This window comes from Canis lupus, chromosome 23 (genome assembly GCF_048164855.1).
Source record: "Canis lupus baileyi chromosome 23, mCanLup2.hap1, whole genome shotgun sequence".
Taxonomy (NCBI): domain Eukaryota; kingdom Metazoa; phylum Chordata; class Mammalia; order Carnivora; family Canidae; genus Canis; species Canis lupus.
Window position 1 is genome coordinate 24,919,550 of NC_132860.1, and position 24,887 is coordinate 24,944,436.

Consider the following 24,887-nt stretch of genomic DNA (forward strand, 5'->3'; position numbering starts at 1 on the left):
CAGTCTGAAACCCTGCACCTTTTGATGGGATCATTAAGCCCGTTCACGTTCAGAGTTACTATTGAAAGATACGAGTTTAGTGTCATCATGATATCTCTTCAGTCCTTGTTTTTGTGGATTGTTCCACTGAACTTCTTCTTAAAGGGGAATTTTAAGAGTCCTCCTTAAAATTTCTTGCAGAGCTGGTTTGGAGGTCACATATTCTTTCAGTTCCTGCCAGTCTTGGAAGCTCTTTATCTCTCCTTCCATTTTGAATGAGAGCCTTGCTGGATAAAGTATTCTTGGTTGCATGGTCTTTTCATTTAGGACTCTGAATATATCCTGCCAGCCCTTTCTGGCCTGCCAGGTCTCTGTGGAGAGGTCTGCTGTTACCCTAATACTCCTCCCCATAAAAGTCAGGGATTTCTTGTCTCTTGCTGCTTTAAGAATCTTGTCTTTATCTTTGGAATTTGCAAGCTTCACAAGCTTCACTATTAAATGTCGTGGTGTTGAACGGTTTTTATTGATTTTAGGTTGGATCTCTCTATTTCCTGGATCTGAATGCCTGTTTCCCTTCCCAGATTAGGAAAGTTTTCAGCTAGGATTTGTTCAAATACATATTCTGGCCCTCTGTCCCTTTCGGCGTCCTCGGGAACCCCAATTAAACGTAGGTTTTTTTCTTCCTCAGGCTGTGTTTATTTCCTTTAATCTGTCTTCATGGTCTTTTAATTGTCTGTCTCTTTTTTCCTCAGTTTCCCTCTTTGCCGTCAACTTGTCTTCTATGTCACTCACTCGTTCTTTCACCTAGTTAACCCTCGTCGTTAGGACTTCTAGTTTGGATTGCATCTCATTCATTTGATTTTTAATTTCTGCCTGATTGGATCTAAATTCTGCAGTCATGAAGTCTCTTGAGTCCTTTATGCTTTTTTCTAGAGCCACCAGTAGCTGTATAATAGTGCTTCTGAATTGGCTTTCTGACATTGAATTGTAATCCAGATTTTGTAACTCTGTGGGAGAGAGGACTGTTTCTGATTCTTTCTTTTGAGGTGAGGTTTTCCTTCTAGTCATTTTGCTCAGTGCAGAGTGGCCAAAAACAAGTTGTATTGGGAAAAGGAGAAAAAGAAAGAGAGAGAAGGAAAGAAAGGAGAAAAAGAAAAAAGAAAAAAGGAAGAAAAAAAGGTAAAAAGAGAAAGAAAAAGAAAGAAAGGTGAAAGAAAGGGTGGGGGAAGCAATCAGAAATCAAAAAGAAAAAAAAAAACATGGGGGAGTATCTTCTGATTCTGTATACTTTAAGTCCCTTGACTTCCCCTGGACCTTGTCCGTCTAGCTGGTCTTCTGGGGGAGGGGCCTGTTGTGCTGATTTTCAGGTGTCAGCACTTGGGGGAGCTGCTCTGCCCGTTGCCTGGTGCAGGGCTCATTGGGGATTGTTTACCCCGTGAGGCCCCAGTAGGAACCACCGCAGTGGCGGGGCCAGCTCTGGAGCCCTGGAGTCAGCTCCCTCAGTAACTCCAGAGCTCTCCGTCTGCAGGGCCTGGAGGCTCCGGGGCGGGGCCGCTGATCTGCTCAGCTCGGGGCAGGAGCGTCCTTGCTGTCCTGGGCCCTCCCGGCCTCTGCCTGTCCCGGGGGAGGCTGGATCCTGGGCTGTGTCCCGGCGCCCTGTGCTCTGGGGCCTGCGCTGTTGGATTCGTGCTCCCGCCCCGCAGCCCCCTCCGCGGAGCCGCCCCCGAGCCCTCCGAGCTGCTCCGGGTCCCGCCGTGCGCGCTGCAGCCCTTAGGGAGCTCCGCACTCTCCTGCCTGAGCCGCAAGTGTCTGTTAGTGTCCCCGGGAGCCCGAGGGCATCCCCGCCCTCCTGGGTCCTGCTCCACCTCCCTGGAGCCCCTTTCCGCCCGGGAAGGTTCGTGCAGCTCCTGCTTCTCCGGGACGGGGCTCTCCTGTCCTGGGGACACTCGCCCCGGCCTCAGCCTGGCTCCTCGCGGGGCCCCTCCCCCTTGGAGGCCTTTGTTTCTTTATTTCTTTTTTTCCGGTCTTCCTACCTTTATAGAAGCGCGAACTCTTCTCACTGTAGCATTCCAGCTGTTCTCTCTTTAAATCTCAGGCCGAATTTGTAGATTTTCAGGATGATTTGAAGGTTATCTAGGTAATTTGGTGGGGACAGGTGATTTGGGGACCCTACTCTTCCGCCATCTTGTCCCCCCTCTGCAATGAGTGTTTTTTAAGGTGATACTTAAATATACTTTTCAATGGTCTCAATTCCTCAAAATTATAATTATAGAAGCTGATGGTGCCTCACAAAGGCTCAACAGTAAAACCTGAATCATTCAAACCTTAAGAATTAACTCTCCATCACTAATTCTCCCCAGCTCCAAGAACCAGATTGCCCCCAGAGAAGTCTTTTGCCTCTGGATCCTTCTCTTCTTCTAGGAGACGTCAACCCTCTTCCGTTTGAAGCGCTTTAGGAGGCCCTGACGTATCTGTTTAGACTTGATGCAGTAAACAATAGGGTTCATGAAAGGTGGGACCAAGAAGTGCAGGTTGGCCATGAGCACTGCCAGAGCAGGGTAGTTGTGCTTCTCTACCCGGTGCAACACAGATAGCCCTAGTTTGGGCAAATAAAAGATGAGAACAATGCAGAGATGTGAGACACACGTGTTAAGTGCCTTGAGCCTTTCCCCAGGTGATGCAATGCTCACCACTGTTCGTAGGATCAGGGCATATGAGAGCACAATGAGGAAGGAGTCAAGGCCTAGTGAGAAGAGAATGGAGACTAGGCCAACCAAGCTGTTTATCTGGGTGTCTGAGCAGGCCAGTCCCACAAGGTCACAGTGCAGGCAGTAGCAGTGAGAGAGTACGCTGATCTGGGGAAAAAGCAGACGTCGCAGGAGGATGGGTCCTGGGAGATTGAGCAAGACAGCCCTCACAAGGATGGCAGCCCCCATTCTGGCCATGGCTGAGTGAGTCAGAATTGTGGCATAGTGCAGAGGTTCCCGGATGGCAACAAAACGATCAAAGGCCATGGCCAGTAGCACACCAGATTCCACATAGGTGAAGGCATGGATGAAGAACATTTGTGCTGCACAGATATCAAAGGGAAGCTCACGAGCATTCAGCCAGAAGAGCCACATCATCGTGGGAAAGGTAGAGGCACTGAGTCCCAGATCAGAGGCTGCCAACATAGATAGGAAAAAATACATGGGTTCATGTAAGGCTGGATCTGTACGAATCAGGAGAAGGATGATACTGTTACCCAGGATGGAAACCACACAGGTGAGGTTGACAGGGATGGAAACCCAATGATGAGAGGCTTCCAGGCCTGGAAAGCCAGTGAGGAGAAACGTAGAGTGACCAGAAGTGCTGGTGTTGCAGGAGAACATAGTGATTCCAGGAGGGAGTTGTCCACTCTGCATGTAAGAGAATAGGCAATCCATTCATTTGATCATCACTTATAAAGTCCCTACTAAGTGTGGGATGGAAAGGAAGGCCTGCCCTACAATCCTTTCTTAGGCCATTAAAGAAACCTCATTCCCCTTAGAAGCCCCAATCCCTTCATGGCTAATTTAGGTGACAATGAATACATTTTAAGAGTTGATCTCTGCTTACTACTTTAGCCACTCAGTATCTTTTCTTGGGCCTAAACAACTGTCTTTATTCACTTAACCTATACCCAAAGGCCTATCTCCTGGGTGCCTTCTCAGATTAAATAATGAAGTAAAGAGAATAATTTTCTGTCAAAATTTAGGGTGGTATTATGAATAAGCACTTACAACTCCATTTTTATTTATTCTTAGAGACAAGTTTTCCACAGCCTGGCCTATTAACAAATACACTAGATAGTACATATTCAAACAAAGGATGTATTTTCAAAAACTTCATCTGAGGAAGCAGATTGGTTTTTCTTCTACTGCTGTTATCAAATCAACATTTTCTGTATTTCTTCTCAGGAAATGCCTTTGGGGCCCCAAATAGGTTCTTTTGAATATATGCAATAGTGACAAATTTCTCTCCTGTTGAAGATGGGTTGGCTTAGAGGAAATATCCAAGAGTTCTTCAAGCTAAGTTTGATAAACAAGATGGGAACTCAGATGATTCACTTTTGTTAAATTGCCATCTTCCCCAGCCCCATTTCCATCTCTTGCTGCTTGAAGCTTGTACATATTCTTCTGACTCTGCCCTTGAGACGGTCCTGTAGACATGGACTCAACGGGAAGACACTGTGCTCTGAAATATCTTTTTCAGCCCTCCTACCACAAAAAAATATTCTGACAGCCCCAAGTACTTTGAAGTTCTTAGTGTAGACAGAAAGGTGAGGCTGACCTGCCTGACGGTAACCTCCTGGAGTTAGGGCAGCTGAGCTTCCAGAGCCCCAGGATTAATAATGTTAAGCAGGGGCCCAGAGTGTGCTGTGTAAGTTCCTCTAATCCCATAACTTCACATTGTACCTTCAGGCTCTCCAGTTTCCCCAGCTTCTCTCCTCAGCAATAACTCTGCATCTCCATGGGTCTATAAACTACGTTCACAATGGTTTGCATTATAAATTGAGTCTCCCACAGAACATTAAACTGTAATTCTCCTACTTTATCCCCAAAATTCACCCTCTAATATTGTCAGACATTCCTCCCATTCCAGTTATCCATGAAATCGCCAGGAAAAAATAAAACAAAAAACCTAGTACACCTTTTCACCCCATATCCTATTCCCAAAATCAATTTTATTTGACACTCCCCTCTTCCAGTGAAACTACAAATTGTCATCATTTCTATAGATATTATAACAACAGCCTCCTATTTTTTTCAGTCTTTCTGTATTGATACATTATCCAAACCTCCATTACAATTCTCAGATACTTAAGAAAAGGCAAGTATGGACATTTAAAGGAATACATACATAGGGAAGAAATGCAACTATCAGTTTTTTATAAGAGGATGTCTCCTATCATAACTTCCTTTAATGATCTCCTAGCCCCTGACTCTGCAGGATCATAAGTAAGATCTTTATACTGGGTGCAGAAGCGGAGAGATTTTGTCCATCCTGCATCTGGAGTTTATTCAATCACCTCTCCCCTAACCATTATAAACACCATTCATAAGACATCTTCCTATTCAGAAAATTTACTATATTAGATCATTCTTAGAATCTTTTTCATTGAAATATAAAATACACAAGAAAAGGCTACATATCATAAGATTTAATAATTGAATAATTCATAAAGATTGATGAATTTCCTCGAAGTGAACACACCTGTGTAGCAAGCACCCAGATCAAGAAATAGAACAATTGTCAGCGCCCCCCAAGAACCCTCTGGGACCCTTATGGTCACCCCATTCTCTCAATGATAACCACCTTTCTGACTTCTAATACCACAGAATATTTTGCCTGTTAGAACAGAATGTACACGGCATGATTCTATCTGCCTGCCTTCCTTCAATTTTGTCTATTTGTTGAAGGTATGAATAGATTACTTTTCTTACAAGCACTATCTTACTAAATTGGCTTTCTGTTCTATGCCAATCACTGTGCTAGGAAGTGGCCTATAGCAATGAACGCTCACATAAGGCAGACATATCCTAAAGGAATGTGCTTTTTTGTTCCAGTATGAGTGTATACGAATCCACCCATCAGTTTCTGATGATAATAAGAATAGTTGCTATTATTTATTGGCCATGTACCAGACACTGAGTAAGGATGTTCCCTACAATCATCATCATAAGATGAGTCTCAGGTTGACTAACTTGCTGCAAGACAAACATGTTGTAAAGGAATGATCCTGATCTCAGCTCAGCACTGATTCTCAAGGCCACGTGCTGGTAGATAGCTTATAAAACTCTTCCCAAACTGTAAGGCAAGACATGCATTATCTAAGGACCAGAGCCCAAATGGAAGGGCTTTTCTCTGTAAACAACTTGGTCTCTTCAGCAAAATAGCAGCTTAGAGCCTACCCAAAGCAATGTTTTCACTGGCTGTCTTTCCACATAGTGTTATTCTGTATGAACCTTCTGTACATAACAGTGAAATGACAACCACATGCCCACAACCACACCTGAAGAAAGGTCAGCATCTGACATCTCAGGTGCTTAGAAGCTTGGACATATCCTTTCTCTGATTCCTAGAAATCCCTACATTAGTGTACTAGAGTTACATCCCCTTTGCTCTACCCCATCTTTCCTTTTTTGGCAATGCTCCTTGCTTTCTTCTTTCTCCTTTCTTCATCTTTGGGGTTCTAAGTTTTTCCTTACAATATAATAGTAAAGCCCTATGACCCAGCAATTGCACTGCTGGGGATTTACCCCAAAGATACAGATGCAATGAAACGCCAGGACACTTGCACCCCGATGTTTATAGCAGCAATGTCCACAATAGCCAAACTGTGGAAGGAGCCTCAGTGTCCATCAAAAGGTGAATGGATAAAGAAGATGTGGTCTATGTATACAATGGAATATTACTCAGCCATTAGAAATGACAAATACCCACCATTTGATTCGACCTGGATGGAACTGGAGGGTATTATGCTGAGTGAAATAACTCAATCAGAGAAGGACAAACATTATATGGTCTCATTCATTTTGGGAATATAAAAAATAGTGAAAGGGAATAAAAGGGAAAGGAGAGAAAATGAGTGGGAAATATTAGAGAGGGTGACAGAACATAAAGACTCCTAACTCTGGGAAATGAACAAGGGGTAGTGGAAAGAGAGGTGGGCGGGGGGTTGGGGTGACTGGGTGACGGGCACTGAGGAGGGCACTTGATGGGATGAGCACTGGGTGTTATGCTATATGTTGGCAAATTGAATTCCAATAAAAAGAAATTTTAAAAAATAATAGTATAATATATACAATTATACTATAATATATAATATTATAATAATATAATATAATAGTAAAAGTCAGAAATAATACATTTGCTTTTTATAAATGCTCTATATACATATTGCTTTCTTAATCCTCCAACCCTATGGAGTATTTTTCCATTTTCTGATTTTAAAAAAAACTGGGGCTCAGAGAGGCTAGGTGCTTTACCAAGGCCATGAAACTAGGTAGATCTCAGATTTAAATACAAGCTGGGGGGCGGGGGGTGTGGGTGAGTGGGTGACGGGCACTGAGGGGGACACTTGACGGGATGAGCACTGGGTGTTATTCTGTATGTTGGTAAATTGAACACCAATAAAAAATAAATTTATTTAAAAAAATAATAAAAATAAAAAATAAATAAATCCAAGCTGGTCTAAAGACAAAGGCTGTTTGCTTAATTGCTTTATACAAGGAAGAACGGTTCTGGCACTTTATGGTTATTAGATCTTTGGCCCTCGAGACAATTTAAAGGCCAATCTTTCTGTCCCCTTTTTCCAACCACACTTCCTCAAAAGCAGATACAGAAGTGGGAGACTGGAGTGAGATCATCTACTAGAAGTGGTCCTCAGATCAATCTAGCCAGGCATCAATCCATGCTCCAATCCTGCCTAGTTTTTCCATCCTTTCCACAAGGATGGTCCCTGCATCCAGAGATGAGGAGTCACAAAGTCACCTTCCACAGTCCACATGCACCCAAGACCCAAGAATGCTGCAGCATCTGATACAGAGAGTCTACTCCCTCATCCCCCACTCCCATGCTGCAGGGGTGACAAGGAGTTCTCCAAAAAGTTATATTCTTGTCATAGGCAAAGGACAATAATGCCTCACAAAGTGTGAACACATGGTAGGCATTTATTAAAATGTAGTAACAAGCAGATTTCATATTTTATCTCATAAAGTCTCCTAGTGGCATCATCCCCCTTCTGGAGATGGAGAAATTGAGCCTGAAAGGTAAGGAAACTTGTCAAGGACCACATGAAGAGTCAGCAGAAGAGAAGACCAGCTTCAAGTTCCATCCATTTGACTCCAAAGCTCATGCAGCTGTCCATTCCTCAGAATCCTCACCTCTGAAATCTTTGACAGTAATATTTATCCCTTTATATCATTATAAAATAAGAGTACATGCAAAACATTTAGGACACTGTCTGGCACCTAATAAACACTTAAAAATAATAATGGATAATATTTGAGTATTTACCGCTTTGTGGGGTGAGTATAATCATCGTTCCCACTTTGCATATGTGAAAAATGAGCCACCAAAGTGGTTGGAAAACTACTTAAGATCATGAAGTAAGAAAGTGGATGAGCCTAGATTCAAATCTAAGCAATATGACTCCAGAACCCATATTCTTAAGCACAGCGTTATGCTACTACTTTGTGCTAGCTAGGGTGATTATTTGTGCCACAAATGTTCATCCCCAAAGATGAAATAGGACTACAGAAGTATGAGATCTCCTCGTTTACCACCCCTGCATCCTCTCTGACCACTTATAATGTGCATCAATCCTTGAACTTCCCCATAGAAAAGTTCTAAGTTTATAAGGGGCCAATTTTTTTTATTTTAACTATCCTATCCCTGTTTTGCATAGTGCATGGGTTTAATTATAGGCTCATGGTTTAGGAAGAGGACTTTTCAAAGTATTAATCTCCTGAGAAAGCAAAGGAGAAACATGATAAAACTATATCTGGAAATAAAAAAACAGGGAGACAAAAAGAGGGAAACAATGCAGAAGAGAACCTTCTGAGGATGGGGGAGGGGCAGAATTAAAGTACACTTTTTGTTCCTTTACAATCTTACTCATTCAGGTTCCAGAAGGCCATGAATAGTACAAAGACTTTGGCTACAGGCCATTTGGGAACAGACTTCCCTGATTAGAGAAAGACAAACTATGAGCCACTGAAAAATAAATGATCAGCTTAGAGAAGGTTAGAGACCCTTTTCCCCCAATCCAAAAGATTTCTATGGCAACCAGGTATCAATCCCCAGCACTCAAGGGGATGTAAGGCCTTAAGCCTCTGGATTTGCCAGTTTTGTCCTGGGACTGAAGAAGCCCCCTCCTGGGACCAAGAGGAAGGTAATGGAAAAATGGGCTTTAGTACTGTTGGACCCAAGTTTTCCCCAAGCCCATGATGCTGTTATGCTTCAGCCAAGATTAACTCTGTCCCTGCTCTGCTCAGAAATAAGCTTAGCATAAACCTGCCTGGACCACACACATTACATAGCAGTCACAGACTTTCTGCAGGGTCTCCAGCTCCCCAGAAATAACTCAGGCTCCTTCTGCCTCCAGTTGCTTTCTAGCTGTTTGAAGCTGCTATTCTGATCTATGAATGAATGGGAGATGTATGAGGAGATTTCCTACCCTCCATACATCATTCCTCCTCATACCACATATAAACAGAGATTCTGAGTTAACAGCTTTAATATAGGACTTAGATCCTGAAAGCTGCCAACAAAATTGCAGTGAAATCTGAGTGAAGGAAAAAATTGAAATTCCTCAAAAGGCTTTCATTTATATGTAGATTTAGGATCCATAGAGTAAAAAAAAATCCCTATTAAGTAAATCTGATTCTATCAGTATTAAAAAATATTTAAAGTGATTAAAAAAACAGATCCCCTTCAAATTTAACTACATGTATTGCCTCATTCTGAAAGTTGGCCATCAGAATCCTTGAATAGATTTGACTGATGAAGCCTGGTTATTTACAATGAGATGCCAATGTCTGGAATGGTGTGGGAGGATCTCTAGTATTAATTTAAATTTTAATGGTATTAAATTTAAAATGATAGAACCATCCTGGTATATAGGCCTGTTTGTATAAATCAGCACCCATGAATCTGTTAAAACCCAACCTTCTGTGATCTTCCCTCTAGAATCACTACATAAAGCTTAGAAATGTCTGCAAAAGTGATCTCTCCAACTTCCTTGAATGTCTTTACTAGAATAAATAATGTACATTCTATTAAAATCATATATCTCCTCACATTACCATTTCAGAGTTTGGGACAGGCTGGCATCTTACATGTATCTTATCTTGGAAGGGCAGTACGGAGTAGAAGTATATGCAATAGACCAGACTGCCTGGGTTTGACTCTTGTCTTTATACTACTGATTAGCCACATGACTATGGGCAAATGTCTTAACCTCTCTGTCCTAATGTTCTGACCTATAAAACATAATAAAAGTACTACTCTCATTGACTTTTTGGCAAGGTTAAATAAGTTCATCAGGAAATCATAATCTTTTCAATGTTAATTTTGATCATCTGTTACATAGCTGACTGCCTTCCTGACTTAGAATGAGATGGAAATTGACCCCTCCATACTGGCTCAAACTAGTCAGAATATGCTGTTTCAAGGGAGGTTTGGTCACACACCTGAACCCCAGGCTGAGGCAGAGTCCATCCCCTGTGCCTGTCTTTGCCCCAAAATCAAAGCTGCACACTAGGATGCAGGAAATCAGTCCAATTCAGCCTGTCCTACCAAGAAGCCTCTGCAGGTGAACCTGGGGATTTACCTATAGTTCATTTTGCCCAGATTTTGGCCAGTTAATTGAACATTGAGAAGGAGCAAGATTTCCTGTATCATGAGGTAACCATGTTGCTTAGCCCAGAACAGTAAGAAATGATCTAGCTCAAAAGATGGCATTGACTGATGTAAAAGGAACTCATTACAGATGCCCACCCAAGCCTATTATAAGAAAAGGAATCAGCAAAGGCCTTAAAGTAACACTCACCTCTCAGGATTTGGAAAGACCAGAGGGTTGTTGCCTGCCCTAAACGGAGACTGTTCAGTGCCACCCAAAGGCAGAAATGCTGATACAGGCTGACACCACAAGGTTCTGTACTCCACCTCCTCACTCTGGACCCCAGCTTTGACCCTCCAGTGCCAGGACTCACCATTGCTCCAGAGTGTGTGTCTCTTCTCATCTGTTTCTCTGTTTGTAAAAAGCATTTTTTTTTTTGGCTGTTTCAATAAAGACCAATATTTTTATAATCTTCATGGTAGAAGTAGGGGAATAACTGGTCTTCTGGGATCCAAGTGCAAATCCAAGGTATTTTCATACTTGAACTTTCTGAACCCCTTGAGTGCTGCCAGGCAGCTCTGGGACTTGGAAGGAAACATCAAGCAGTACATCCTGATGATTTTTCTTGGGGGGATTAGAAGAATACTAAGTTGCCCCATACAGAGCACCTGCCATTCCCAAAGAGCCATCCCCATGAATAGCCTGGTGACAGATGGAAGCAAGTGGGGATTAAGAGGATAGTTAGAGACCAGGACACACAACTGTCCTGCTGTAGCACCAGGGACCATGAGGAATGTCTATCTCTGGACAGAATAAGCATAAGTTCTTTCCAAATCCTGCCAAAGAGAAGCCAGATAGTGTAGCCAAAAAGATGTGCATGACTGCTTTATACGTGAGGAGCATGCTAGAGAGGAAAAAAGTTCTCTAACTTTTTGCCTGTACCTAGGGAATGAAGGTGGTTGAAAATGAAGCTGTAATGATGAAGCGATGTCTTTCCTCATAATACCTTTAGTGGTCATATATCAAGCATGATGTAGCAGAAAAGCTGAGATCTATTTCAAGTATCAATTGTGTGATAATAAGCAAATTAACCCCTTGAGCCTTTTATGCTTCACTTATAAACAAGGAAAAATAGTTATTTTGTGAGATTGTTAGAATTAGGCTAGCCTATAAAGGCACTCAGAAAAGGACTTGGCATATCACATAAGCTCCATATGAGCTCCTTTCCCTTCCAGTAGGAAATCGAGAAGAGGTTTCAGTAATGTCTGGACTCCCTTACCTTGCCCATTTACAGATCACATCTCTCCTACAACTTTGGGTGGGGTGGGGGGGCAGTTCAAATAAACTTTTTATTTGGGGATACATTTAGATTTACAGAAGATTTACAAAGATAGTGTAGTTTCTATATATCTTTCCCTTAGCTTCCTTAATGTTAACAACTCACATAAACATGGTACATTTGTCAGAACTAAGGAATTAATAATGGTACATTGCTATTAACTAAAGTCCAGATTTTATTTGGATTTTGACAGCTTTTCTATTAGTATCTATTTTTTGGTCCTGGATCCAGTGCAGGGACCCACACTGCAATTAGTCATCCTGTCTCCTTAGTTTCTTCTGGTCTGTGCAGTTTCTCAGTTTTTTTTTTCTTGGTTTTCATGACCTTGATATTCTTGAAAAATGAGTTATTTTGGTAAAAGTCAGAGGATTTAATTCACTAACTTCAGCCATCACCTCTTCCTTTCTCTCCAGCATGGAGAAGACAATGTAGAGGTAACAGGTTATGCTGCAGGATGTCCTGATTCCTCTTTATTCCATTCCAGGTTCCTGCATATTTGAAAACAGGACATTTCAAGGCTGTGTCTGAAGCCATTAGCGGTTCCTAAGGTTTTTCTGGTGGGTTTTCTAATTCGGAGGTCAAAATCTGTCCTCCATGGGCTGCACCCCAATACAACGCTTTCCCATACATATCACCCAACTCCTTTTATTCATCCAATGAAATTTTAGAAAATTTTCAGGTTCTTGTGTTTCAGGCTCTAAAAGGCAAAGAGATAATTTTTAATGGATTAACTATGTTGACATATGGACGTCTTTCTGATGAAACTATTTCTTTAGCTTTTCTAGCTTTGCATTCCAGGATGTGTTCTTTGCCTTAAAACTAGAAAATGCCAGATTCTCTCTCAAATCCGGGATGGGAGGGAAGATGATAAATGGAAGTAGATGGATGAAACCTAAGACAAATTCCATCTCTTCGTGAGAGACTGCTCCCTGTTCTATCCATTCTAAAATCTACATTATTCCCCAAATGAATGAGACCATATAATGTTTGTCCTTCTCCAGTTGATTTATTTCACTCAGCAGAATACCCTCCAGTTCCATCCACGTCAAAGCAAATGGTGGGTATTTGTCGTTTCTAATGGCTCAGTAATATTCCATTGTATACATAAACCACATCTTTATCCATTCATCTTTCGATGGACACTGAGGCTCCTTCCACAGTTTGGCTATTGTGGACATTGCTGCTAGAAACATCGGGGTGCAGGTGTCCTGCTGTTTCACTGCATCTGTATCTTTGGGGTTAATCCCCAACAGTGCAATTGCTGGATCGTAGGGCAGGTCTATTTTTAACTCTTTGAGGACCCTCCACACAGTTTTCCAGAGTGGCTGCACCAGTTCACATTCCCACCAACAGTGCAGGAGGGTTCCCCTTTCTCCGCATCCTCTCCAACATTTGTGGTTTCCTGCCTTGTTAATTTTCCCCATTCTCACTGGTGTGAGGTGGTATCTCATTGTGGTTTTGATTTGTATTTCCTGGTCTCATTCATTTGGGGAATATAAAAAACAGTGAAAAGGAATAAGGGGGAAAGGAGAAAAAATGAGTGGGAAATATCAGAAAGGAAGACAGAATATGAAAGACTCCTAACTCTGGGAAACGAGCTAGGGGTGGTGGAAGGGGAGGTGGGCGGGGGTGGGGGTGACTGGGTGACGGGCACTGAGGGGGGCACTTGATGGGATGAGCACTGGGTGTTATTCTATATGTTGGCAAATTGAACACCAATAAAAAATAAATTTATAAAAATAAAATAAAATCTACATTACCCAATCGTCTTTAAAATAATTCACAATATTGTGGTTCCTCTATTCACTGTGCTTTACCTAGAGAGTAATCAGACACCAATCGTATTCTGTAGCAATTTATGCCTCTGAAAGAAAGTAAAGCACATGTAAAAACTAAAATGGACTCTAACAGACAAGAGAGGACTAGAAAAGTCTTTATGTAAAGAAGATGGCATTTGAGTTGAGACTAAGAAGAGTTGGCCTTATTTATGTAGAAATAAAGGCTTGCCAGAACTGTGGTTAAGATCACTTTATATGGTAACAAACAGGGCTTAAACCCCTTATGACTAAACTAGATACCCTGTGCCAGGTACCTAGACTCTAAATGCATCAATTGTAATTAGTAATAATCCAGGTAAACAAGATGACCCAGCCTGTGGATATTGATCAGTCTCTGCCCCAGTGACCTGTTGCCATTCAGTGGGCTCCCATACAAGAGTCCATATCAGGAGAAGTAAACAGAGAAGCCTTAGTGAGGGTAAACCCTTACTCAGGTAGAGCCTCTACCCCTGCTGCTCTGGACAGATACATAAAAGGCCAACTCTGAGCCTGATTTTTCACTATTTCTAGGAGAATCTAGACAGTCTTCTAGTGGCACATTAGTTGTCTTGAACCAACAGCAGTTTGTCCTCACAAAACATCTGGTAATATTCCAAAGACAGGTTCACTTTCCTACACTGCTTCTGCCAGCACCACCATTTCTAGACTTACAACATCAGGACATCCCAACAACATCACCTGTAACCGAGGAACTGATTTTACAATCAAAGAATTCTGATAATGCGATTGTCCTATGGAATGCATAGGTCTCATACTGTATACCATCAGCCAGAAAAAGCCCAATAAGACTATGAAATGCCCTGCTGAAGACACAGGTATGATACCAGTTTGGAAACCCCATCCTATGAGATAGGAAGGTTATCCCACAAATTCTGGTAAGAGATTAAAATGAACTAATATATGGTGGCTTTTTTTTTCATATCTACTATATATACACACACTTCAGAGAATCTAAGGCAGGGAGGTAGAAGTGGCCCCTATCACCATCAGACTAGGAACTCCTTTACAGAACACTTTCTTTCCAACCCTTAACATATGGCTCAGCCCTAAGGTCTGGGAGAAGACCTTCTACCAGAGTAGGTAGCAAACCTGGTTCTAATAAATTGGAATTTACAACTATCCCCCGGCTCCGTGGGGCTTCTGCAGCCACTGATGAAATAGGCAGAGGATGGGGTTTCTATACTGACTGGAGTGACCTATTCCTATTACCAAGGAGAATTTAAGTGGCTGGTACATAATGGGGCAATAACAACTATGCCTAAAACCCAAAATATACATTGGAGATATTCCTAGTAATGACTGCCTGATGACAATGGCTAGTGAATTAAAGACAGGGACATTGATACTGATCCTTCAAGAATGATTTGGATGACTCATCAGGAAAAGAACACTGAAGTACTAAGCTACTGGCAGTGAATGAAGGGAATTTAGAATGAGTGGTACCTTTGGTTTCATGGCCAATACCAAGGTGGGAACTGTTGAGCATGCATGTGTTATATTAATCGATTTTGTATGTATATTATTAAACACGTACCAAAGCAACCCTGTGGTGTGTGTATTAATATCTTTAATAGATAAGTAAACTGAAGCTCAGAGAGATGGCATGTGACTGGTAAATAGCAGGGTTAGCCCTGAATCCATGTCTGCCCTATCATGAGGTCTATGTTCTTTTCTACCACACCCACCAGCTGGCTTACTCAGTGCCTATAGGAATGAGCGAGGGCAGTGATGTGAAGCAGACTCATTTTCTGAGTGTCTGCAAATTCATATATAGGTCTCTTCTTCCTTTGATTTTTTTTTTTGTACTGTTTCCACTTTGCTTTCTGGGACTATGTTCCTGGAATCAAATGAGTACAGTGATACATTTTGAATATTAGAGGTCACTTGATAACCACCCACTTACAAATTCTCTTAAAAACAGAACTGGAAATTTGAAAGAAAGATGAAGTATCTTTAGGTTTCCTAAATCTATAGAAAACATTAAGCAAAGTTCAACTGATGTTTTTATCTTAAGGTATACAGGGACAAAAATAAATATGTCTGAGTCGTAAGGAATTGAGAATTCTAGTCTCCTCACCCTTCCTTGTTTCTCCTTCCTCCTCACAGTCTCTGCTTGAGTTGACAGGGCAGCCTGTTATCTCTGGGCTGTCACTAAAATGACGGTCTTCCCTGGACCTTTAACTCTCATGCACCTCTTACTATGTCTCAAGTCATTTTACTCCATTCAGACTCAATGCCCTCTCCTGGAATGTGAGTTTAACATCTCCTAAATCACTAAATCGTTATGTGGCTTAAATATGTAACCTGACACAGTAACAGTATTCACAAGAGTCAAAAGATGGAAGTCACCCAAGTGTCCATTCACAGATGAGTGGATAAACAAAATGCATATACAAACACTGGAACATTATCCAGCCTTTAAAAGGAAGGAAACCCTGTCACATGCTTGTACAACATGGATGAACCTTGAGGACCTTTTAAGTGAAATAAGTCACAAAACAACAAATACTATATGATTCCACTTACGTTGGGGGCACCTAAAGAAGTCAAATTCGTAGAGACAGAAAATTGAACGATAGCTGCTGGGTGCTGAGGGAACATACTGTTTAACAGGCAACAGAATTTCAGTTTGGCAAGATGAAACAAGTCGTATGAGTGGTGCGGATGGATACAATGATGTGAATGCATACTTAAAAATTGTTACAATTTTTATGCATACTTTACAATTGTTACAATGGTAAATTTTGTTACATATGTTTTACCATAATTAAAAAAAAAAAAACCTCAGAAAATCCCTAGCTCAGTGACAAGTACACCGTTGGTGCCTAATAAATGTCAATTCTCTTCTTACCATTCACTGGTATGACACCTGCCTTGGGATCGTGCTGTACATAAATCCCTCACCAGCTGATGTTAAAAGACTATCAAGCCTTTCCTGAAAAGGACTTGTTTCTGGAAGCAGAGGGTGACACGTAAGGGAGAGCCCCAGGCACGTTGTCGCCATCCCACCCTCCCTAACTCCCTGAGAGCAGCTCCCACTCGTGGGCGTCGCCCAGCACGTAGGTGTGGAGCGAGACGACCAGTGTCCGAGGAGGCAGCGTGACCCCTCCACCGTGGATGCGGTATTTTCTTGTTTGACCCCGAAGACCTGGGAGGGGACGCGAAGCAAGGACTGGACGCTGCGGAGCTCGGACTTCCTGCCGCCTGGGGCTCCCGAGCTGCCCCGCCTGCTCCCCCGCCCCTCGCGCCTCCCTCTCCTCCCACTCCCCGCCCCTCGGCCCACCCCCTTCGGACACGCCTCGACGGGAAATCGAAAGTGAAATAGGGAGCCTGCCGCCGGCTGCCGAAAGCCCTGAAAAGGTGAGTGACTCGCCCCGACCCGAGTGCCCCCGCCCTGGCTGGGGGACCTCTCTCCCCTGCCCCATCTAGTGCTCGCCCCTGGGGCCTGCAGACCCGGTTCCCCCAGGGCTAGCCCAGCCCCAGCCCCAGCCCCAGCCCCAGCCCCAGCCCCAGCCCCAGCAGTTCCTCCCGGGCTGGCAGCCTGCCTGGGACGGGGCCCCAAATGTGAACGTGACACCCAAGCCCCCGGGGGCGCTGCCCTAAGCGGGGGGCACCGGGGCAGAAACCTAGCCCAGCCCGGAGTGTAGTCCGGGCACTCCCCTCGACACTTCTCCTCTGGGGGTGAGAGGGGGCAGGACAGTTTCAGACGCTAGAAACCTGTGGGTCTGTGCCCCAGAGGCAATGAAGCCAGCTACCAGGTTCCCAGAAGGGAGAGGAGAGCCCAGGGAGTGCTCAAGCACTGTTTATGTGTGCATATAAACATATACAGGTACCCATATGCACACATATACCTGCAGGTATATATACATACAGACAGATATGTAGAAATATATTCTTATGTATATAATCACAGATATAGAAGTAACTCCTGTGATTATTGTGCAGATAATGAAGATATTTCCAAAGCAGGTAGCACCTTCTCTAGCTTATGGAGTGTACAGAGTACATGGTCCCTGTCATACAGATGAGCTGCTCAGCAGCGGACTGGTGACCTGAGAGGGCAGAGAGTGGACAGGAAAAGCCTGGGACAGAGGATGAAGCAGAGAGGGCCATGATGAAAATAGAGTTATAAACAGCTTTATCTCTGAAGTTCTCAACAACATTCAGTTTCTTTGGGGGACTCAGTTTCCCCTTCTGTCTGACTAGGTAAGTGGATGAGACTAGAGAGGAGAAGCTCTTATTATTCAAGTTAATGTTCTGGTGTTGTTTTCACCCCTTCCACTTCACTGTTCCTTGTGTTTTCCTTTGGATTGTTTTTCTTCTCACACAACCCTTCTCTTCTGCTCATTTCCCTCTCTCCTCTCCCCACCAGGGTACCCCAGGATCTCCACAGTGCTGCTTACTAAGAACATCACCCCTATGGCTGCAGCAATGCCCTTGGCAATGATGTGGGAGGAGGTCACATGCCCTATCTGCCTGGATCCTGTAGTGGAGCCTATGAGCATTGACTGTGGCCACAGCTTCTGCCACAAATGCATCTCTGAGGTGGGGAAAGATGGTGGCGGCGTCTGTCCTGTGTGTCAGCACACCTTCTTGCTCCGAAACCTCCGGCCCAATTGGCCACTGGCTAACGTGGTGGACAACCTTAAACAAATTGGCCAGAATGCCAATGAAGTCACACAGAGGGAATGGTGTCAGGTACATGGAGAGAGACTGCACCTGTTCTGTGAGGAAGATGGGAAGATCCTCTGCTGGGTATGTTCCCAGTCCCAGAACCACCGTAACCACAAAACGGTCCCTGTCGAGGAGGCTGCTCAGGAATACCAGGTAAGGACTTAGCACAGAGGCCTGACCAAGTAGAAGGGAGCTGGGTCCGTGCTTGGGGTTTTGTTCTCCAGAGTGAGGGAGGCAAAGTCACCTGTGGAGTTTCAGGGTTGGGAAAAGGAAGGGGTTTCCCACCTTCCAGGTCTAATTGAAGCAGAGAACTGCAAGCTCAGGACAGCTTTCTCATTCCCCAGGACCAGGGAGTACGCTTGGGAAAACGCTGCAAGGATCACACTTCCTTGTGGCCTTCTGGTTAATTAGGAATGAGGAATGCTCCAACTCCACACCACCACCTCCAACAGCGTGGCTGTGTTTTGAAAGAAACCTCAGGCTCTTGCCAAAGTCTTCCCATCCCCAGAATCTCTATCCCAATCAGACTGTAGTCTTCCCTCTTTCTCTGCACTCAAGTTTTTCAAAGAACCAGCATGTCTTCATGGCGCCTCACCCTACTTCTTGGACTGGTCGGGCGCTAACCTACCTTTCTCTGCAGGAGAAGCTTAAGGTGGCATTAAGGAAACTGAGAAAAGAACAAAAGTTGGCTGAGGAGTTGGAAGTGAATACTGCAATGAAGAGAGCAGCCTGGAAGGCAAGTGTTGTGCTCCAAAGGGAATCTCAGGTCAGAAGCCAGGGCAGAGTCCAGGGCCCCAGACTCAAACCCTAAGCATAGCTATGCCCATCTGAGGAGTGATAATATATCTCACTCACCATGAACCAGCTGTCCTCTAGGTCTCTTGATAGAGGTGAATAAAAAGGAGAGAGCTCAGATCAGATAGCAAAATCAAGAGTCTTAGGAGAAGGTGCCATACCCTTCGGAGAGGTACAAGCCATACCCTAAAGCTCCTGCTCCTTAAGCCTAGTCTTAAAACATGACGGCACCTTTGCCTCCATGTCTGGTCAGTGGTCTCTCAGGAGAGATGCCCAATGGCTAGGCCTGTCAGGAGGTACAGACTTAAGGGAACAATTCAGGTCAGACATAGGCAACTATCTGGTCATGCTGGTTTTTCTGACTGTGTTCAGATCACTGGTCCAAAGTAGGATGGAGAATAAAGCTTGTTCTGTATCTATAAGGGCATGGAGGGAACTCATGGCCAATAGAGCCCAGAAAGGAAGATTTGGGATCAGAGAAGGGTGAGTCAGGCTGTGGTGGCAAAAGGACTCATCCTGTGCCATCGGTGACCTTCCAGTCACTAACAGAAGAGCAGCCAAGATTATCCCCAAAACTCCTTTTCCTCAGGCCTGGGGAACAGTGTTATGAGCCTGTGTTTGGATGGTTGTTGGGGTGGGGACAGGTGTTACTCTCTCAGGAACTCACTAAGATATGAAGACAGATTTGGGCACATCGAGGTGCAGACTGGGTTTTGAAAGAGGCTGTAGAAAGTCGATAACATAGGTCAATGCAGCTGTGGTTGTAGGACAGCCCCAGTGTGCCCCACCATAATCCCATTTCACTCTTAGCCCAGAAGCCTCACCCACTTCCTGCCCTAGCAAAATAGTGTATGTTTGCTCTCAGACCCAGAGTGGTGAGTCTATGGGGAATAGAAATGGAAATGACCACCTCTGTTCCCCAGGCTTAGGGGATTTTGACAAAATCATCCTCTCTTTCCATGGACACCAAAGAGTCAGGTTGAGAGACACAAACGGAGGATTCACGCAGAATTTGTACAGCAGATAAACTTCCTGGCTGCGGAGGAACAGAGGCAAATGCAGAGGCTAGACATGGAGGAGAGGGAGCAGCTGAGAATCCTAGGGGAGACAGAGGCCATGCTGGCCCAGAAGACCCAAGCCCTGCAGGAGCTGGTTGTGGAGCTGGAGAGGAGGAGCAAGGGCTCACCCCTAGAGCTGCTGCAGGTGAGCCACCCTCTTCTCTGAGGCTCCTGGAGGAACTGAAAAATGGCTAGAGCTCCCTGATGCTGCCAACAGCAAGTAGAAACCCTGTCCCTGGAATTCAGACCCATGAGTAGTTTACATTCAAGCCACAGAATGGTGCAGATTTAGGAGGAAATATTCCTTGCAGCAATTGAAAAGAACGGCATCCCCAGCAAGAACCTGCTCTAACACATACTAGGCCCACAACCTTGAGAAAGTTCCTAACCTTTCGGAGTCAAATTTCTTATATGTTAAATGGATATTAGTACATCTCTCAAAGGATTTTTGTGAGGATTAAATGAGAGAAACCACAAAACCTTCTACGTGAGCCTTTGGCCATGGGAACGTTCTCATACATGTAACTGAAAATACAGCACTAGAAATTAAAAGACAGTAGCCCAGCCCCAGCCCTGCCACCAATCCTTTCCATAATTTTAGGTCAAGTTTGTTCCTTTTCCTAGACCTACTTTCTCCATTTGTGAAACAAGGGGGAGGGAGTGGACTGAATAACAAGGATTCCCCAGACATTAGTCACTGATATATCATCTTCACACTTTCTGCCACTTCTGTGCACTACCCAAATCCTGTTAGCATGTTTTTGTTTTTTTTTTTTAAGATTTTATTTATTTATTCATGAGACACAGAGAGAGGTAGAGAGATAGGCAGAGGGAGAAGCAGGCTCCCCGCAGGGAGCCCCATGCGGGACTCCATCCCAGGACCCCAGATCACAACCTGAGCCAAAGGCAGACACTCAACCACTGAATCACCCAGGTGCCCCAGAATGTTGTTTTCTTGACATTGCCTTACACCTTCATTGGAAGAAATTTAGCTTAAAAGGAAATTTGTCCTAAGCAACAGTAGCCAAGAAATCATGTGTTGATATGTTGCTGATTTTTTTTCTATTTTCATGACAACGGCTCTTTCTTAAATAGCACATATGACATGCCTCGGTCTATTCGATCTGTCACAACAATGCAGTGAGATGGGTGCTGTTATCCTCGTCTCATAGATGAGAAAACAGAGGGGCAGAGAGGTTGAGAAACTTAGAGACTAAAGCTGAATAACTTGACCAGGTTCACCCAAATAGTAAGAGACAGAGCTAAAATTAAAATAAGCACATAATTATTTTTTAAAAACTCATCGATGTGTGTTCTACTTAAAATTATCTTGCATCCCCTAATATGTTTGCCTTGTTGTGGCAAACTGTTGACCAGAGGGTCTCAAAAGTCCCTTCTGCTTTAACCTTGTACAGTTTTTCTCTTTCAAACCTTTTTGGTGTCTGTGTCGGATGTGGTCATGAAGCCATTGTTTTGTTTTTGTTTTTGCCCTTCTCATTCTCTAAATCTTGCTTCTGCCCAACACTGAGCCATGCTTTCTAACACACTTTTGACTGGGCCTAGGACTCTGCCAGTTCCCAGGTAAGGTCTCCCAAGCCCTACAACAGCATATGCTCAAATGATTTAATTTCACATACATGAGAAAGCAGCATTAACTCCAGCATAAAACAGCCCTTCCTTCCCAAACAACACAAGCCTGTAAATGAGATAGAGCAGTTCCTGTCCATCTTGACTTGGCCATTCTTGCCCTGTGACTATCTCTGGACCTCAGCCAGGCTGGGCTGCTTGTTCCTTTCCACTCTCTTCCCCCTCCTCTACCCATAAAGTCTGAGCTTTCTAATATGTCTTCTGAATCAGAGTCCTTAAACTAGTCATCCTTTCCCTGGCTGTAGGTCACACCCATGCTGGTTACTCTTGTTATTCCACAAACATCCACATTCCTTCTCCTCCAAGCTGGGAGAAATAGTTCAGGTAATGGCCTAGAGGAATAGAGTAGAACAATGTCCCATGGGCCTCAGGGGGAGCATCACCTCACCCACAGAACTGAGATCTCAACGGTAAACCAGTGATCCAGAATTTACACTCTGTTTTTTTCTCTCCTCAGGAGGTGAAAAGTGTCCTGGGAAGGTAAGGAGAGGTTTTCTTTGTAAGAAGAGGGGGAAGCAGGAAGCATATATACCTGTGGAAAAGGTTGTTGCATTAGAAAGACATGCACTGATATTTTCCCCATTCTCCCTATTCTCAAAGACCCAATAGCCCATAAAATATTTTCTGGTCTGAGGCTAATTAGTGAAAACATCAGTTGGTGAGTTATCCAAAGTAATTGGACCATAACAGCTTTATGAAGTGAAGCCCCAACAAAAGGGGAAATTCTGTTCAATCTTGAGTCTGCAGCCTGCTAGGACTCTTTCTTTAAAAAGAATCTAGCTGGTTACAAATCTCCCAGGAAGAGCCATGTGAGACCAGCTGCATGGACAAGACTCCTTGGGGTTCCTTACAGAAGTAATTCCATCTGTATCAGGTGCCTAACCTGTAAAATGAAACAGAATGTGCTTGCTTGCGTCAGGGGGCTTCAGGGGGCCCATGTAACCAGGAGGGCCTGGATAGGAACTATGTCCTATATCTTCTTGCCTCCCACCCCCAAGGATCCTAACACAGGTGCTTATAAATTTGCATTAAATTGTTACCTACAAAGGAGGTTATAGTGTCAGGGCTCAGGAGGGTGGGGCAGGAGATGGAGACAAGGTCTGTAACTGTTTGCCCCAGGACTGAGGCTTGGAACCTGAAGGAGCTGGACATTACCTCCCCGGGTCTGAGGAGTGTGTGCCTCGTGCCAGGGCTAAAGACGATGCTGAGGACGTATGGAGGTGAGACTAGCCCCAGGAGTGTGGGACTGGGGAATGAAGTGGGTGATGAGGGTGGAGAGTGAGTCCCTGGCAGGTCAGGGTAGGTGAGGCAGGGACAGAGAGGTGGTTCCCTCAAAGGTCAGGCCTGAAGGTTATTTTCTCCCACAGTGCAGCTCATGGTCACCCTCATCCTTACCCCCACCACAGGCCCAGGGCTCCTGCTTCCCCTTCCTCTCCCAGCCTGACCGTGGGCTTCTCTCTGCAGTACACATCACCCTGGATCCACACACAGCCAATCCATGGCTCATCCTTTCAGAGGATCGGAGACAAGTGAGGCTTGGAGACAGCCAGCAGGAAGTGCCTGAAAATGAAAGCAGATTTGACATGTATCCCATGGTCCTGGGAGCCCAGTGCTTTGACTCTGGAAAGGCTTACTGGGAGGTGGATGTGAGAGGAAAAGAGGCCTGGGACCTGGGTGTTTGTACAGATTCTGCACAGAGGAAGGGGCACTTTTTGCTCAGCCCTGGGAACGGCTTCTGGACAATTTGGCTGTGGAACAAACAAAAATATGAGGCTGGCACCTGTCCCCAGACTCCCCTCCACCTTCAGGTGCCTCCATGCCAAGTTGGGATCTTCTTGGACTGTGAGGCCCACACAGTCTCCTTCTACAACATCACTGACCATGGCTCCCTCATCTATACCTTCTCTGAATGTGCCTTTGCTGGACCTCTGCGGCCTTTCTTTGGTACTGGTTTTAATGATGCAGGAAGAAACGCAGCACCTCTTGTGCTCTGTCCGCTGGAGGTGGGATCGTAGGGATCCATGGAGCAGTGGTAGCACTCTCTGAACACTGACTGTTGGTGTCTTTCTCAGCCATTGACTCTGCCCCATTTCCCCAGGAACTCTGAACCACTTTGTTTCTGTAGAGGTGTCGGGATACCAGCAAGCAGATTATGGCAGGGAATTCACTGGAAATCTACATAAAATGATTTTCAACATCAGTATTGAATGATTACTGCCCTAGATTACTGCCCTACATTACTTTGACTCCCTCCATGAAACAAACTACTTATGTTGGGCCCAAATCACCTGGATCAACCAAAACATGTCTCTGCCATCTTTATGTGACCCAAGTCTTGTTTTCTCCTCTCCATCTCTAGGCCTTTGGTAAGATCTCTTATACACCTTGCATGGCTTGCAAAGGGGATTCCTAAATGTATTGGGTCTTGATCTATCACATTCAATCCTTGTTCTTGTATACATTTAGGATTACTGTTCCAACATAAACATATCAGAGCATAAGTAGCTCCATACCTATTAAAAAAAAAAAGAAAGCAGCCATCCTTTAAAAATAAAGCCTGAATGATGCATGCCTTAGATTTCCACATTACATTTCCAGCCCCTGTGCTCCCCCATCCCTACCATGCTCTCCCAACCACGTCCTGTAGATAATGGAGTTGGCCAAAAGGTGTATCAATCTAAATGGAAGGCAGGATGGATTTTTTTATGTCAGTTTGGCTAGGCCATAAGCCCCCAGTTTTTCAATGTTTCTGTGAAGGTATTTTGTAGATGTCATTAAAGTCCATAATTGTTTGATTTTAAGGGAGACTCTCCTGGATAAGGTGGGTAGGCCTAATCCAATCAAGTGAAAGACCTTAAGAGCAGAACTAAAAGTTCACTGAAGATGACCCTCCTACCAATAGCAGCTTCAGCTCCTGCCACAGTTACAGCCTGCCCTTCCTGTTGCCTGGCCCTGTGGATTTAGGACCTGCCTTGCCAAACGCCACAAGTGCATAAGTGAATTCCTTACAATAAATCTCTTCATATTTATCTCCTACCAGTTCTGCTTCTTTGGCGAACTGATTGGTGTGAATGTCAGAACTGCAGTAACAGTATCACCTGTTGATAGCAAACACTCTTGTGTTTAAGCTTTTACAGTTGGAAGAAGTGCTATACACAGCCCTGAGAGTACAGCTATCCTTCCAGCAACCA

The 24,887-nt window shown here is 44.2% G+C and overlaps 2 protein-coding genes and 1 long non-coding RNA gene across 6 annotated transcripts; 1 reads left to right on the top strand and 2 right to left on the bottom strand.

Annotated features, from left to right (window-relative positions):
* Positions 1-2,396: 2,396 nt before the first annotated feature.
* On the bottom strand, positions 2,397-3,350 carry LOC140615562 (olfactory receptor 51H1-like). Its single transcript, XM_072795423.1, has one exon. The coding sequence runs from the start codon at positions 3,348-3,350 to the stop codon at positions 2,397-2,399; it is 954 nt and encodes a 317-aa protein (XP_072651524.1).
* Positions 3,351-11,881: 8,531 nt separating this feature from the next.
* Positions 11,882-14,207, bottom strand: LOC140615564 (uncharacterized). Its single transcript, XR_012016080.1, has 3 exons — positions 14,174-14,207; positions 13,445-13,548; positions 11,882-12,381 (listed from the first exon to the last, which is right to left on the bottom strand). It is a non-coding gene; the product is annotated as an uncharacterized lncRNA (long non-coding RNA).
* Positions 14,208-16,736: 2,529 nt separating this feature from the next.
* On the top strand, positions 16,737-23,896 carry TRIM21 (tripartite motif containing 21). 4 transcript variants are annotated; one of them, XM_072794354.1, is made up of 7 exons: positions 16,737-16,882; positions 17,895-18,349; positions 18,837-18,962; positions 19,964-20,194; positions 22,154-22,176; positions 22,816-22,916; positions 23,161-23,896. In XM_072794354.1, the coding sequence occupies exons 2-7, from the start codon at positions 17,942-17,944 to the stop codon at positions 23,709-23,711; spliced, it is 1,440 nt and encodes a 479-aa protein (XP_072650455.1). In that variant the 5' UTR covers positions 16,737-16,882; positions 17,895-17,941; the 3' UTR covers positions 23,712-23,896. The 4 variants fall into 4 exon arrangements, with proteins under 4 accessions (XP_072650455.1, XP_072650457.1, XP_072650456.1 ...); XM_072794356.1 differs by having other exon boundaries at positions 20,015-20,194; XM_072794355.1 differs by having other exon boundaries at positions 18,837-18,932.
* Positions 23,897-24,887: the final 991 nt, after the last annotated feature.

Coding starts and splice junctions, on each gene's coding strand:
- TRIM21 (XM_072794354.1), top strand. CDS start 17,942: ATGGCTGCAGCAATGCCCTTGGCAATGATGTGGGAGGAGGTCACATGC. Junction 22,177..22,815: donor GTGAAAAGTGTCCTGGGAAG/GTAAGGAGAGGT, acceptor TGTTTGCCCCAG/GACTGAGGCTTGGAACCTGA. Junction 22,917..23,160: donor GATGCTGAGGACGTATGGAG/GTGAGACTAGCC, acceptor TTCTCTCTGCAG/TACACATCACCCTGGATCCA.
- LOC140615562 (XM_072795423.1), bottom strand. CDS start 3,350: ATGTTCTCCTGCAACACCAGCACTTCTGGTCACTCTACGTTTCTCCTC.